The 14,857-nt window shown below is 43.8% G+C and overlaps 1 protein-coding gene across 1 annotated transcript; it reads left to right on the top strand.

The window, feature by feature from the left end:
• The first annotated feature begins 1,107 nt into the window (after positions 1-1,107).
• ccz1 (CCZ1 vacuolar protein trafficking and biogenesis associated) lies at positions 1,108-14,003 on the top strand. The gene is made up of 17 exons (XM_085761955.1): positions 1,108-1,248; positions 5,093-5,168; positions 5,268-5,364; positions 5,512-5,609; positions 5,706-5,799; positions 5,925-6,005; positions 6,080-6,127; positions 6,273-6,356; positions 7,123-7,298; positions 7,848-7,929; positions 8,255-8,316; positions 10,246-10,357; positions 10,672-10,705; positions 10,880-10,997; positions 12,387-12,545; positions 13,223-13,350; positions 13,471-14,003. The coding sequence occupies exons 2-17, from the start codon at positions 5,155-5,157 to the stop codon at positions 13,524-13,526; spliced, it is 1,443 nt and encodes a 480-aa protein (XP_085618081.1). The 5' UTR covers positions 1,108-1,248; positions 5,093-5,154; the 3' UTR covers positions 13,527-14,003.
• The last annotated feature ends 854 nt before the right edge of the window (positions 14,004-14,857 follow it).

The raw sequence follows: 14,857 nt of genomic DNA on the forward strand, positions 1-14,857 counted from the left end.
GTGAATACACAAAACAACTTCAGACACTAAAAGAAAAGAGAGGATGCTTTGATAAATAATGAAATGAATAGTTATCATTTGACTTGATGCAATGTGTAGTAAACAGAAAAAACTGTATCAAATGAGTATGTGTCATGAATACATTTTGACTTTAAAGGTGAACTATTATGTTAGCCAGGTCGTTTTTCTGCTGTTATACTAACCCTCCTCTCGGCCATGTGCATCTGTTGAAGCCAGAGAGAAATAAATCAATAGAGTGATAGATACGTTATATATCATATATGATGTTACGGCATGTACTGTATATTTGCGTTGTCTTATCTGTCATAAACAAGAGATTACAGGTTACGGGGTGTGTTTGTGTCGCGGTGCTGCAGAGACGAGCTGGGACACCGGGACGGCAGCATGTTTTCAGCGACGCAATAAGTGACACACACGTGGAAGGCAGAGAGCCTCCATTCTCCTTCATAACAAGTGAAGCCATTTATTAAACCATACAAATTACTGCAAAGCTGTTTAATTAAGGTAAAAATTAAGCATAGTTAAGCTACAAATCCTGCATAGTTCCTTTTTAATACGGGGTCAGTTCTCCAGGTTACACCCACAAACACTTGGTTGCCACAGTGTGTTTTTATGCAATGCCAGATTAATTCTATAATCATAAAATCAGGGCTCTTTGGGTGCCACATCATCTGTTGGAGGACTTGTTCTTCTTGTCCCTGAGGAAAGCTCTTTCTGATTATGACCAGCCTGTATGTTTGGGTCTGTTGTTGTTTTGCCAAGTGAATTTGAGACTGATCAGATGCCCCCCCTGACCAAAAAGTAGGCCTACTTGAACTTTTAATTTCCAGGTTATCAGGAACATAAAATCTGAATTTAAAGTTTATAAATCTGTGTGAATTCATAGTTCATAAGATAAAACATTCTCATTCAACAAATGTTTTGTGTTACTAGTTTACACAGATTTAGGATATAATATGAACAGATCTTAATGTAATTGTGAGGTATAATTTAAGCAAAGGACAAAACCTCACGTTTCCTGTGCGGACTCGGAACCTTTATTCGGCTTGAAGTGACTTTTACCCGGACAGTTGGGCTTGAGACACCGCGCTGTCAAAAGCAGGAAGTTAAGAATGTAAAGTATAATGCAGCGTCTCCTCTCATTGATCTCATTTCCTCATTTTTTATTTTTATTTACGCCGTCTACAACCACGAGCCCTTGAGCGTGTTGTGTGTAACCTCCGTCAGGTGAGTTTTACCGCCGTGTTGCTCCGCTATAGACCCGCTTCTCTGGACTTTTCCTCCGCCTGGACCTCACCACTCCACCGCTACACCGCTACAGAGCTAGCGGAGCGAGCTAACCTGGAGCTAACCGGCTAACCCCGCTAGCTGCTACCAGAGCGATAGATAGAACTGTTATATCTAGATATAACTAGATATATAATATTATATAATATAGATATAACTGTTATATCTGTCGCTCTGACTGCTACTGCTGACTGCACTTCACATCGGCCGGTGGTTGACCTGGTAACCGTTCATGGACTGGTTGTTGACCTGGTAACCGTTCATGGGCCGGTTGTTGGCCTGGTAACCGTTCATGGGCCGGTTGTTGACCTGGTAACCGTTCATGGAAAGGTTGTTGACCTGGTAACCGTTCATGGGCCGGTTGTTGACCTGGTAACCGTTCATGGGCCGGTTGTTGACCTGGTAACCGTTCATGGGCCGGTTGTTGGCCTGGTAACCGTTCATGGGCCGGTTGTTGACCTGGTAACCGTTCATGGGCCGGTTGTTGACCTGGTAACCGTTCATGGGCCGGTTGTTGACCTGGTAACCGTTCATGGGCCGGTTGTTGACCTGGTAACCGTTCATGGGCCGGTTGTTGACCTGGTAACCGTTCATGGGCCGGTTGTTGACCTGGTAACCGTTCATGGGCCGGTTGTTGACCTGGTAACCGTTCATGGGCCGGTTGTTGACCTGGTAACCGTTCATGGGCCGGTTGTTGGCCTGGTAACCGTTCATGGACTGGTTGTTGGCTTGGTAACCGTTCATGGGCTGGTTGTTGGCTTGGTAACCGTTCATGGGCTGGTTGTTGACTTGGTAACCGTTCATGGGCCGGTTGTTGGCTTGGTAACCGTTCATGGACTGGTTGTTGGCTTGGTAACCGTTCATGGGCCGGTTGTTGGCTTGGTAACCGTTCATGGACTGGTTGTTGGCTTGGTAACCGTTCATGGGCCGGTTGTTGGCTTGGTAACCGTTCATGGGCCGGTTGTTGACCTGGTAACCGTTTATGGGCTGGTTGTTGGCTTGGTAACCGTTCATGGGCCGGTTGTTGGCTTGGTAACCGTTCATGGGCCGGTTGTTGACCTGGTAACCGTTCATGGGCTGGTTGTTGGCTTGGTAACCGTTCATGGGCCGGTTGTTGACCTGGTAACCGTTCATGGGCCGGTTGTTGGCTTGGTAACCGTTCATGGGCCGGTTGGCTTGGTAACCGTTCATGGGCCGGTTGTTGGCTTGGTAACCGTTCATGGGCCGGTTGTTGGCCTGGTAACCGTTCATGGGCCGGTTGTTGGCTTGGTAACCGTTCATGGGCCGGTTGTTGACCTGGTAACCGTTCATGGGCCGGTTGTTGGCTTGGTAACCGTTCATGGGCCGGTTGTTGGCCTGGTAACCGTTCATGGGCTGGTTGTTGACCTGGTAACCGTTCATGGGCTGGTTGTTGACCTGGTAACTGTTCATGGGCTGGTTGTTGGCTTGGTAACCGTTCATGGGCCGGTTGTTGGCTTGGTAACCGTTCATGGGCCGGCTGTTGACCTGGTAACCGTTCATGGACTGGTTGTTGACCTGGTAACCGTTCATGGGCCGGTTGTTGGCCTGGTAACCGTTCATGGACTGGTTGTTGACCTGGTAACCGTTCATGGACTGGTTGTTGACCTGGTAACCGTTCATGGGCCGGTTGTTGGCCTGGTAACTGTTCATGGGCCGGTTGTTGGCTTGGTAACCGTTCATGGGCCGGTTGTTGGCCTGGTAACTGTTCATGGGCTGGTTGTTGGCTTGGTAACCGTTCATGGGCCGGTTGTTGACCTGGTAACCGTTCATGGACTGGTTGTTGACCTGGTAACCGTTCATGGGCCGGTTGTTGACCTGGTAACCGTTCATGGGCCGGTTGTTGGCTTGGTAACCGTTCATGGGCCGGTTGTTGGCCTGGTAACCGTTCATGGGCTGGTTGTTGACCTGGTAACTGTTCATGGGCTGGTTGTTGGCTTGGTAACCGTTCATGGGCCGGTTGTTGGCCTGGTAACTGTTCATGGGCCGGTTGTTGACCTGGTAACTGTTCATGGACTGGTTGTTGGCTTGGTAACCAGTTGGTAACCGTTCATGGGCTGGTTGTTGGCTTGGTAACCGTTCATGGGCCGGTTGTTGACCTGGTAACTGTTCATGGACTGGTTGTTGGCTTGGTAACCAGTTGGTAACCGTTCATGGGCTGGTTGTTGGCTTGGTAACCGTTCATGGGCCGGTTGTTGGCCTGGTAACCGTTCATGGGCCGGTTGTTGGCCTGGTAACCGTTCATGGGCCGGTTGTTGACCTGGTAACTGTTCATGGACTGGTTGTTGGCTTGGTAACCAGTTGGTAACCGTTCATGGGCTGGTTGTTGGCTTGGTAACTGTTCATGGGCCGGTTGTTGACCTGGTAACTGTTCATGGACTGGTTGTTGGCTTGGTAACCAGTTGGTAACCGTTCATGGGCTGGTTGTTGGCTTGGTAACCGTTCATGGGCCGGTTGTTGACCTGGTAACCGTTCATGGGCTGGTTGTTGGCTTGGTAACCGTTCATGGGCCGGTTGTTGACCTGGTAACTGTTCATGGACTGGTTGTTGGCTTGGTAACCAGTTGGTAACCGTTCATGGGCTGGTTGTTGGCTTGGTAACCGTTCATGGGCTGGTTGTTGGCTTGGTAACCGTTCATGGGCCGGTTGTTGGCCTGGTAACCGTTCATGGGCCGGTTGTTGGCCTGGTAACCGTTCATGGGCCGGTTGTTGGCTTGGTAACCAGTTGGTAACCGTTCATGGGCTGGTTGTTGGCTTGGTAACCGTTCATGGGCTGGTTGTTGGCTTGGTAACCGTTCATGGGCCGGTTGTTGGCTTGGTAACCGTTCATGGGCTGGTTGTTGACCTGGTAACCGTTCATGGGCCGGTTGTTGGCTTGGTAACCGTTCATGGACTGGTTGTTGACCTGGTAACCGTTCATGGACTGGTTGTTGGCTTGGTAACCGTTGTTAGGTTTATTTATTTGTTTATTTGTTTATTTGTTTATTAAGATCCCCATTAGCTGCAGCAACGCCACAGCTATTCTTCCTGGGGTCCAACAGTATCAAATATACAGTTGAAAACACAAAACATAAACATTATAAAAATTTAAAACAAAAAAACAAGTGAGCGATATGCTTAACCTAACAAAACAAAAATGTTAGGTGCTGCAACAACAGACGTCACCATGTGTTTAATTCACCCAGTTATGTTTGATCTGAACAGCTGGTGTTGTAAATGCACCGAGGTGTTGAGGCTCAGCGGCTACACGACAGTAAACCTGCACTCACTCTTTACTGTAATTAATTAAAAGCTGGGGCACTAAGCTATTTCCTCCACCGAAGTTATTGGATGCTTGTTATTAACTTTTTAGTTGAAACCCTTAAGTGACAGCAGATAATAAATGACAGTTTTCAGAATGAATATGTGGGGTTTTGATATTATAGAGTTGCACTCAGTTCCCAGTTTATTTGGTACCATTACATCAAAGCATAGCTACGGCTGTCTGGTACAGTAGCCATGTAATGCTGCATACTATATCTATCAAATGATTAGTTTTTGTTGCAACTGTTTCACTTTCTAATCCCTAGCTATTTACACTAAGTGTCAGTAGTAAGCATACAGAGATCGATCCCTTCTATAAATGCCCACTGTGCTTTCAGCTTTAATGCACATCAACTATACTTGGTGTGTGTGTGTGTGTAGCCATCAGCTACTTATTAGTTAATTACTGTTATCTCTACATTTGCCATGTCTCATTATGTGATGTACTTGTCTTCATTCTGCAGACACACGGCATGCTAACCACACTGTCTTTGGAGCAAAGGAAATCCAGACACAAGTTACACTAATGCTGATGATTAGGTAACGATGATGCAAAGCTGACATTGATGTTTCTTGGAAGAAATGTTGTGGTTTGTCAGCTTTTACTCTTCACCAACTCTCTCTTTGTGTCGGTTGCAGCCCCAGAATGGCCTCAGGAATGCAAGAGAAACAGTACACGCCATCTCTGCTTAATTTCTTCATTTATAACCCCACATTTGGACCACGGGAAGGAGAGGTGAGCTTGACTTCTACAAGAAGAATTGTTATGCTAATGTTTTACACCTAAATCAGTTTTCTTTTTTTTCTTTTTTTTAAAAACTTATTCACCATTAACAAAATGTACAATGGTATAAGTCCATCACTAATGTAATGTCTTTCTTAGGAAGAGAAGAAGATTTTGTTTTACCACCCCAGTGATGTTGAGAAGAACGAGAAGATCCGAAATGTAGGCCTCTGTGAAGCCATTGTACAGTTCACCAGGTATCCATCTTAACCAGGTGTCCATCTTCATTCTTACAATAATGTTTTCATCCCTCAGTTTGCTTTTAATTGTCGTGTCTTGTTTTTGTCTTCCAGGACCTTCTGTCCAACAAAGCCAGCTAAATCCCTGCACACACAGAAGAACCGGCAGTTTTTCTTTGAGCCTGAGGACAGTTTCTGGATAGTCATGGTATGTTAAAGGCTTACATGCACATTGATTGTCCAACATTATGTGTTAGTTAAGACTTTATTGGCCTTCTATGGAATGTAATCTACCATTATCTTGCTAATCTCTTTTTATTTGCTTTTCCTCAGGTGGTTCGAAACCCAATGATCGAGAAACCAAACAAAGATGGTAAACCTCCAACAGTTGAATATCAGGAAGAGGAAATACTTGTGAGTTTTTCACATTTTTTCTTTAGATATTGGCAGTTTTACATTTTACTTATCGTGCCCTCTCGTCTTTCTAGGATACTGTTTATGGTGCAGTTGTAAGACAATGCTACAGTATGTACAAGGTCAGTTCCAGTTTGTTTCTGTAACTTCCCTAAATGAAGTGTCTTCCTATTCTAAAACCCACAAAGTAACACGTTGGCAGACTAGCAATTTTAATGCAAAAAGAAACATTTTCTAATAATGTTTTTTTTTTTCCTAATGCCGTAGCTCTTCAATGGCACATTTGGCAGATCGATGGAAACTGGAGGAGTTGAGCTGCTCACACAGAAGCTTGAAAAATTCTTCTACAGGGTATAATTATGTTCACTTGACTTTGTTGCTAGGTGGATATGTATATTGACCTTGCCTTGACGACATGATGTGTTTGAATATAACAATGCACACACGGTTATTTGTAAAAGTCAGTTAAGCCTGAAGTCAGTGTTTTGACAAGGTCCGGGCCTACTGGTGATATTTGCACTAGATTTACTTTGTTTTATCTCTGGGTAAATGTTCATGTCACTCCTGGGAACAGACGTTTGCAGTCACACCTGATTTCACAACAATGATCTCTCTACATTAGCTGTCTTCACCTCACTGGAACAGTGCTGCCCTTGAGCAAAGCAAAAAGCATAAAAAATTCATTTCTAATTAGGGAATACCCTTCTTGAGTGAACGCAGGCTTCCCTCGCCGCCGTGTAACTGAAAGACGGAGCGAAAGAGAGAGCCTGCGGTGTGTGTATCAGAGGTTGGATGTCAGTGCCTCTCTGCCCCAGGGTGATGCAAGCGTCTGTGCAGAGCGCCAATCAGAGTTTCTTATTCAGCTTTCTTTACTGCGCTGTAAGGAGGCTCTCGTAGACGTGTAAACTAACCCTTCGCTCCTTAACCTTCTCCTGTGTCTTGTCATTTTCATTGTGTGTGTGTGTGTGTGTGTGTGTGTGTGTGTGTGTGTGTGTGTGTGTGGTGTGTGTGTGTGTGGTGTGTGTGTGTGTGTGTGTGTGTGTGTGTGTGTGTGTGTGTGTGTGTGTGTGTGTGTGTGTGTGTGTGTGTGTGTGTGTGTTTACTCTGGGGTTTCCAGTATCTGCAGACTCTCCACTTGCAGTCCTGTGACCTACTGGATGTATTTGGAGGCATTAGCTTCTTCCCACTGGACAAGATGACCTACCTGAAGATCCAGTCCTTCGTCAACCGCGTGGAGGAGAGCCTCAGCCTGATCAAATACACGGCCTTCCTGTACAACGACCAGCTCATCTGGTACAGAACGACCGCTTTGCTCCTGACATTCACCATCTGTAAGATTTGACGGCTGTCACGATCGGACACAAAAATCAAAGCACCAACATCTGCAAACGCATCATGGCATGCTGGGCAAACAGAGGTGGCTTTAAACACGGCATCTAATCCTCTTTGTGGGTTTATGTGCTCCCTGACATGTCACTTGCCTTTAATTGTGCCCTGAGCCGCCCAGCTTGGCGCAAAGCACCGGGGATTACGTGATTGCTAATGAAATGGCTCGAGAGCAGTGTGAACTGTCAATAGACAAACAGAGGAGCTGTTTAATTACTGCCCAAATCAGCCCTGGAGCTGCACTGTGCTTTCACTGTAGCACCTTCACAGCCACGGCTCAACTGTAACTACCACCAGGGGACAATTTGTTTCAACATCTTAGCTCATGGTGAAGAGTACAGGTTGCAGCACGCTGACAAATATCCAGTCACACCTTGTTCTTTTGCATTTTGTTTGCACAGTCTCTTGTCAGCGTTGGAAGGTCTTAAATGTTTAACCCTTCGGTTCTGTCTGCAGGAGCGGACTGGAACAAGATGACATGAGGATCCTGTACAAGTACCTGACCACCTCGCTGTTCCCCAGACACTCAGAGCCAGAGGTGAGGGGGTGGGGGTGAATGATGGACTGATCAAACAAATGGCTTGTGGAAGTATGGGAGACAAACTGAGGATGTTACAAAGCAACGGGTGTTTGTGTAGATTATTGCTACCAATTGTGTCTGATCCTAATGCTGCTAATGCTTCACCCGTGATTATAGCCTCAAACTTTAACACCACACTGAATAAATACATAAAAATAACAATGTGATCTACCATAAAGGGTTAATTATAATAATAGGCAGCTGACCTGAACAAGAGCCAAAGTACTTTCAAAGCTGTGCCACATCATTTTTGCCTTTCTGCTCTTGTCTTTTCTCCTCTCAGCTGGCCGGCAGGGACTCTCCTCTGAGGCCGGAGGTAGCAGGGAATCTGTTGCACTATGGAAGGTAAGCCCCCCCCCTCTCCCCCCCTTCCTATGCACAGGACACAGTCTACATTAGGGGTAAGCCCCCCCCCTTCCTATGCACAGGACACAGTCTACATTAGGGGTAAGCCCCCCCCCCTTCCTATGCACAGGACACAGTCTACATTAGGGGTAAGCCCCCCCCACTTCCTATGCACAGTACATTAGGGTAAAATGGGGATCTAGTTTAATTCATTTAATGTCTGGTGTGTTGTGTGTTGCACCAGTTGAATAAACAATAAGCATGAGTAATGGGTTTTGCTTGTTGTCAACCAAATTAGATAAGAGGGGAACTCCCGTGGCTCATGGTGCGTTGCATTTGGACTGGAAAGTCGGAATTTCCAAGTTTCCAGTCGGAAATTTAATTTTAACATAATAATAAGTTGGTGCAGGACTGAAGTCCTCGGCAAATCCAAAATGGCTGCTGTGCACAATAGGAAAAGTGAAAGCTGCTATATCATAACACGTCTGTCTTATTAGTGTCTGATTGCGTCAGTCACACACACACACACACAGCACTGTTCAAGCACACACCAAATACAGCCCAGTGAGTTGTTATAGACTGGTTGACAACAATAAAAGGCTTGTCGTTTGTTGTACTTGGACTTGGTTAATCTGCTCATCTGAGGTAAATAGAAAGCAGCGTGACATGTTGCAGTCAAGCAGCAGCAGAGTGTAGAGTAGCGCGGTAACTTTCTGTGTGTGTATGTGCTGCTTCATGTAACTAACGTTCAAAGGTGAAGTGGGGCTGGTGCAATAGTCCCAAGTGTGACTCCTAGTGACCTATCATGGGGCGGGATTTTACAGCTGTAACTGGAAGACACTGAATTTATGGACCTGATGAAGGTTAGAAAAGTTATTATAACTGGAAGGAAATGAGAGAATAAAGCTACAGATGCTGTTGGAGGCCCATGCAGGCCGAGCTGCACATAGAGAAGGCAGAGTTAATGCACAGAAACGTCCTGCAATGCAAGTACTGTCGTTCCCCTTGATACTAAATGGCATCCATGAACTCCAGCGATTTAACAGCATAACAGAGAATTTCCTGTTCAGTCTGTGATCTTATCATTTGAATCAGTCATGGAGGACTGAATCTTGGAACTGAGAAAATCAATTTGTCCTTTTATGATTGAAGTTAAATTACAGTCTCACAGTTGTCTGCCTCCACCAATCAGTCCAGTTACTGTTAACGGGGGGGGGTCTGTCTAGGACGGCAATGATGCAGTTACTGTTAACGGAGGGGGGTCTGTCTAGGACGGCAATGAACCTGACAGTTACTGTTAATGGGGGGGGGGTCTGTCTAGGACGGCAATGAACCTGACAGTTACTGTTAATGGGGGGGGGTCTGTCTAGGACGGCAATGAACCTGACAGTTACTGTTAATGGGGGGGGGTCTGTCTAGGACGGCAATGATGCCCAACACTGACCGAATATAAAGGTATTACAGTTCATCTTGTGGGGAACCTGTCACTCTAAACTACAAATCTAAACTTCATGGTGGTAATAGTATGTGAGTAGGATTCATCCTCTTGGGACCATGAATGTTTGTACAAAATTTCATTTTAATGTGAATTGTTGAGAAGTGACCTTTTAGATTCAAGTGGTGAACCGACCAACTTGCATTAAACAAATGACTGACAACATAAACCACTCCCCAGAGGATGAGCCCTTCCTGTTTTGGACATAGCTTTCTCCCTTTTGCCACAAAATGACAACTTTTTCCACAGTCCTACGTGCATTCATGCTCTCAAGAGGATAAATCCTTGGTTTGTAATCACCATGCAGCCTTTCCTCCAGTTCCTAGCAAGCCTTTTGAATTTCATTTTTACTCATAGCGATTCTGTCAGATAACCACAATGATTTTCACATCCTCTATCTGAGTAATTCATTTGAGCTCTTCTCTGTTCTCCAGGTTTTTGACAGGACCGACCAATCTCAAAGATCCAGAGGCCAAATTCCGATTTCCAAAAATATTTGTGAGCACAGGGGACGGCTACGAGGAGCTGCATCTGATCGTTTATAAGGTGTGGCTGAGTACATATGTCCGTTGATTCATTCATATGCAAACAGGAGTATTTTTAATGTATTAAAACAGGAAGGTTGTTATTCATTTTTAGGATGATTCCCATAATCTGTGACTGGGTGATTTGTTTATGAAGAGTAGGTTTAGAATGAACTATTCTACTGCTCTATGAAATGATATGGATTTGGGGGATTAGACAGCAGAGTTTTAAAATGATGAAGTACGTGCCATGATGCTCATCATCACGTTAATGTAATTTCCAACCTGTGTGACCTTGATTCTGCATTTAACCTGTATTGGTCTGTTCTTCTCCAGGCGATGAGCGCGGCTGCTTGTTTTATGATCAGTGGTGAGTGTGCGCCCACACACAGTACCTATATTATGAAATTGCCATTCTTCTCTCTTTTGCCAGCTGATTTCTTAAATCTATGTTCTATTATTTTGGTATTTCATTTCATATGTTGCTTACGTGGAGTTTTAATATTATGTTTTTACTCAACCATTCTCTGCTGCGTCTCTCCAGCCTCAGTGGAGCTGACGAGGGAGTTCTGCGAGCAACTGGACGGCCTGGTGGGCCCTCAGCTGACCTTGCTGGCATCTGATATTTGTGAACAGTTCACCATTAACCGCAGGATATCAGGGTCAGTTGAAGATGCATGTTCTTGTTTTGTTATAACTGCGTCAGTGTCACTTTTCTTACAACACAAGGAAGGATTTAAAGCTCTGCTTGAAGCATCAAGAGAATCGTAACAGTCTTGCAGTGTGAGATGCAGACGTTGCAACTGCTTCATAGCAGTTCACCATGATTTTCTTAGTTCATATACTAATCATGCTTTGGCTGTTTTCTCACTCCCCATAGCTGATGCTGCTGTATAATCATGGCTGCAACTGATAATTAAGTCATTACCGATGTTTCTTTCCCCTATTCGTTGTATTCACAGAGACTGTGAAAAAGAAAAATTGTGAATTTGCCACTTTTAAACAGCTGGAAAAAGAAATTATTGTCATTTAGGTTTCTCAAAACTGCTATCACTTATGTGTGATATCTTTTTTCTGTGGAGTACTATTTGGTTAATTAATCATCACAGGTCATTCGAGAGCTTTAGTTTTAACTCCAAGCAGAGCGCCAGTCAACAGGTTCTTGTCTTTCTGTCTTAGTTGGAGGTTTAGTGCAGTTGTATCAGAGGTGATTACAGTAACCGAGTTGTTTGTCATCAGTTTGCCTTCGGTCCTTTTGTATCGACTCTGCCAGGCTGGCATTGATAGGCGAGACTCTGGTGGATATCGTCATGGCACCAGTTAGGGGTAACTGAAGCAGTGCAGCTTTAAAGACTAGCATCCTAGCCTGCAATTTATCCTGGCCTGCTCTCCTTTAACACTTGGCCTCAGATGCGCCCCAGCCTGTAATGTAAGACTGGACCCGCTGGCCAGAACAATGTGACGGGCTCTTTTTAATCACTCTAGTGAAGAATGCTCTGAATAAATGATGCCGTCCTAAATTCCTCAGCTGGCATCCAGGTCTCTGTCCTGATTCGGCCTGATGGAACTGTAAATAATTAGATAGACATTGATAAAAATCAGTTGTCCAGTCCCTTTAAATGCATGCAGCCACACTTCCAGAGATGCAATTACAGTCCTGTTACAGTAATAATGTGATCTCAGCTCACATTGGAGTGCATGGACAGTTGAGTAACTGAAATGCAGAACTTGATGTTATCATCTTTTATGTGTGTTTACAGAATGGCCTAGCTCAGAGAGACCTCATCATTGTGACCTGATGTAGTTTTATACCGGGGCCAAGGCCAAGGCTCTATCCTAACGGTTTAAGACACAGTCAGAACATGTGCAATAGCTCCTTCTGCCATATGATGTTATACATGAGAACAACAACTCACTGAATCAATAAACGCCACCTAAATAAATTGAAACTCTTGAAAAAGATGCATCTTTATTCTGCAAAGACAACAATAGTCCAAATGGTAAGTCCAAATATTGACTTGGTTTCTTCCTTCCTTGTTGTATCTGCTCAGGCCAGAGAAGGAGCCTCAGTTTAAGTTCATCTACTTCAACCACATGAACCTGGCGGAGAAGAGCACCATCCACATGAGGAAGACCGCCAGCGTCTGCCTCACCTCTGTCCATCCTGACCTCATGAAGATCCTGGGCGACATCAACTGTGACTTTGCCAGGTACAGCAACAGAACATCTGCCTAGGACAACTACTGCTGCTGTCTTTCTCCAGATGTTTGTGAAGGAGTTTTTCTTAGTGGACACAAATCAGTTTCGTGGCGATGCTGGCTTTCACAGTAGAAACTAAAGAATAGATTAAAATTGGTTAGTTTTAGTTCTGTAAACCTCCTCTTATGTCAGTGTTGGTAGATAGTATAGCAGCATGAGGATATAAAACATATCTGCAGCTGTGAAGAGCAGCTGTGCAGTGCAGTATTTTCAGATTTTATAAATGAAAGAAGGAAATGTGTAAAACCACCAACTCCCTCTTGTCCCTGGATGTCAGTGAAACTGTGTCATTGTCTTACATAATGCTGTGCTCCCAGGAACTTTGTAATCTTACTACAGTATTATATCTTGTGAAGTGGTCATGAGATTGTAGTCATGTGAGCATCCCATTCTCAGTCTGTGGGACACACACTGGCATTGACTCCCCCAGTAGCACTATCATTTCCTGTTCCCTGTTTCCCATCTGTCATTTTTATTTTCTCAGCACATCTAAAACGTTCTCACTCTGCTATTTATGTAATGAAATATAACCTTTTAGGTAATTACATGTGGGTCTCTTTACGTGTGTTTAATGCAGAGATAAATACAAAATCTTATTTTCCCTTCAATACAATTGTGTGTCTCTCAGGGTCGACGAAGATGAAGAAATCATCGTTAAAGCAATGACAGACTACTGGGTAGTCGGCAAGAAGTCAGACCAGAGAGAACTGTATGTGATCCTGAACCAGAAGAACGCCAATCTGATTGAAGTCAACGGTACGTCCCCGCCACCTGGCTACGAGTGAATCTGTGTCGCTACCACCACAACAGACAATCTGCCTGGAGGTTTAATCTGCACTTCACCCTTAATGCCCTTTTCTCTTTTCTCTTCCACAGAGGAGGTTAAGAGGCTTTGTGCAACACAGTTCAACAACATATTCTTCTTGGACTGACGGAGCGGAGAGGCTGTTTCACAACACTAAAAACTGTCAGTGTTGCAGGGTATCATGACAGCATCAGCGTAATGCAATAATTGCATTGTAAAATAAAAAAATACAATAAAAAGCTTTCTCACCAAGTTTTTTTTTAATTTAACCTACAAAAATTGTAATTTCCTCTTGTAATTATGTGTAAAAATCCAGATTTTTACTGTACATTCACTTTATTTTATTTCATTTTCTTTGTACATACTTGTAGGATTTTGTTAACTGTTTGTTTTGATTTCATTCAAATTAGAATTTGTTCAGTTTTTTGTTTGTTTTTTTAATGAAGGCAACTTGACAAAATTAATTTAAAAACTGACACAGAACAGTTCACTCCAGGTTCCTTTGATGATCAGTGATGGTTTTAAAATGAGATGTCATCATGTCAGAAGTGTTGTGGTTTGTAAACAACTACGCTAACTTTAAATAAATTAAGAATTAATTTTACATGGTGTAAGAAATGTGTTTTTTTTTATTGAAATATGGCTTTAGTTTAGGTACATAACGATGAATAAAGGCTGACACTTGCACAAAGATCACATCCTCAGATCAATCAAAATGAATGCAAACTAGACCACTAAACTTTTACATCTACAACTGGGTAAGATGAATCTTTTATACCACAGACCAGAGTGTGTAAGTGTTGCTGTGATAACAAGGTACCTCTTATAAAGTTTGGGGGAGATCAAATTTAATCTGGCAGTAATGCTATCTTTACAATAGGAAAAATAGGTTCCATGTGTTCATTGTTTTTGAAAAAGAATTACAGGAGAGACTGACTACTGGTTTTTATTGTGAAGCAGAATGCACGACACAAGTGAATATGCTGAGATAAAAATACACAGATGCTGTAAAAAAAAAAAAAAATTATTGGAAACACTCAACCTGATGGATCTACTTCTGTCAAATCTGGCAACCCCCTCATCCATGTGGAGTACCTCAAGGCTCCATTCTCAGGTCCATTTTATTTGACTAATACACAACATGTCCTATCATTTCTGTGCTGACAACACTCAGATTTAAAGATGGCAACGATGATGCTAATATTTTTACTTTCCTTTACAACACATCCTGTAGCGGCCCCTAACCCTTCACCTCCATGCTCTAAAGGTCTCTAAACAAATCACCACTGTTGTGAAAGGTTGTTATTTCCAGATAAGAGACATCACCAAACTCCAAACAATATAACTCTTTATTGAAATCAAAGTGTTGTCTTTGTACAGCTGGTGGACGATGCCACAGCCAGGTGATTAGCTCGTGTCAGGAGGAGAGACAGAGACTCACCTCTACTTGCACCCTGT

This window comes from Trachurus japonicus, chromosome 19, assembly GCF_045865225.1.
Source record: "Trachurus japonicus isolate A0001 chromosome 19, Traja_1.0".
Lineage (NCBI taxonomy): Eukaryota > Metazoa > Chordata > Actinopteri > Carangiformes > Carangidae > Trachurus > Trachurus japonicus.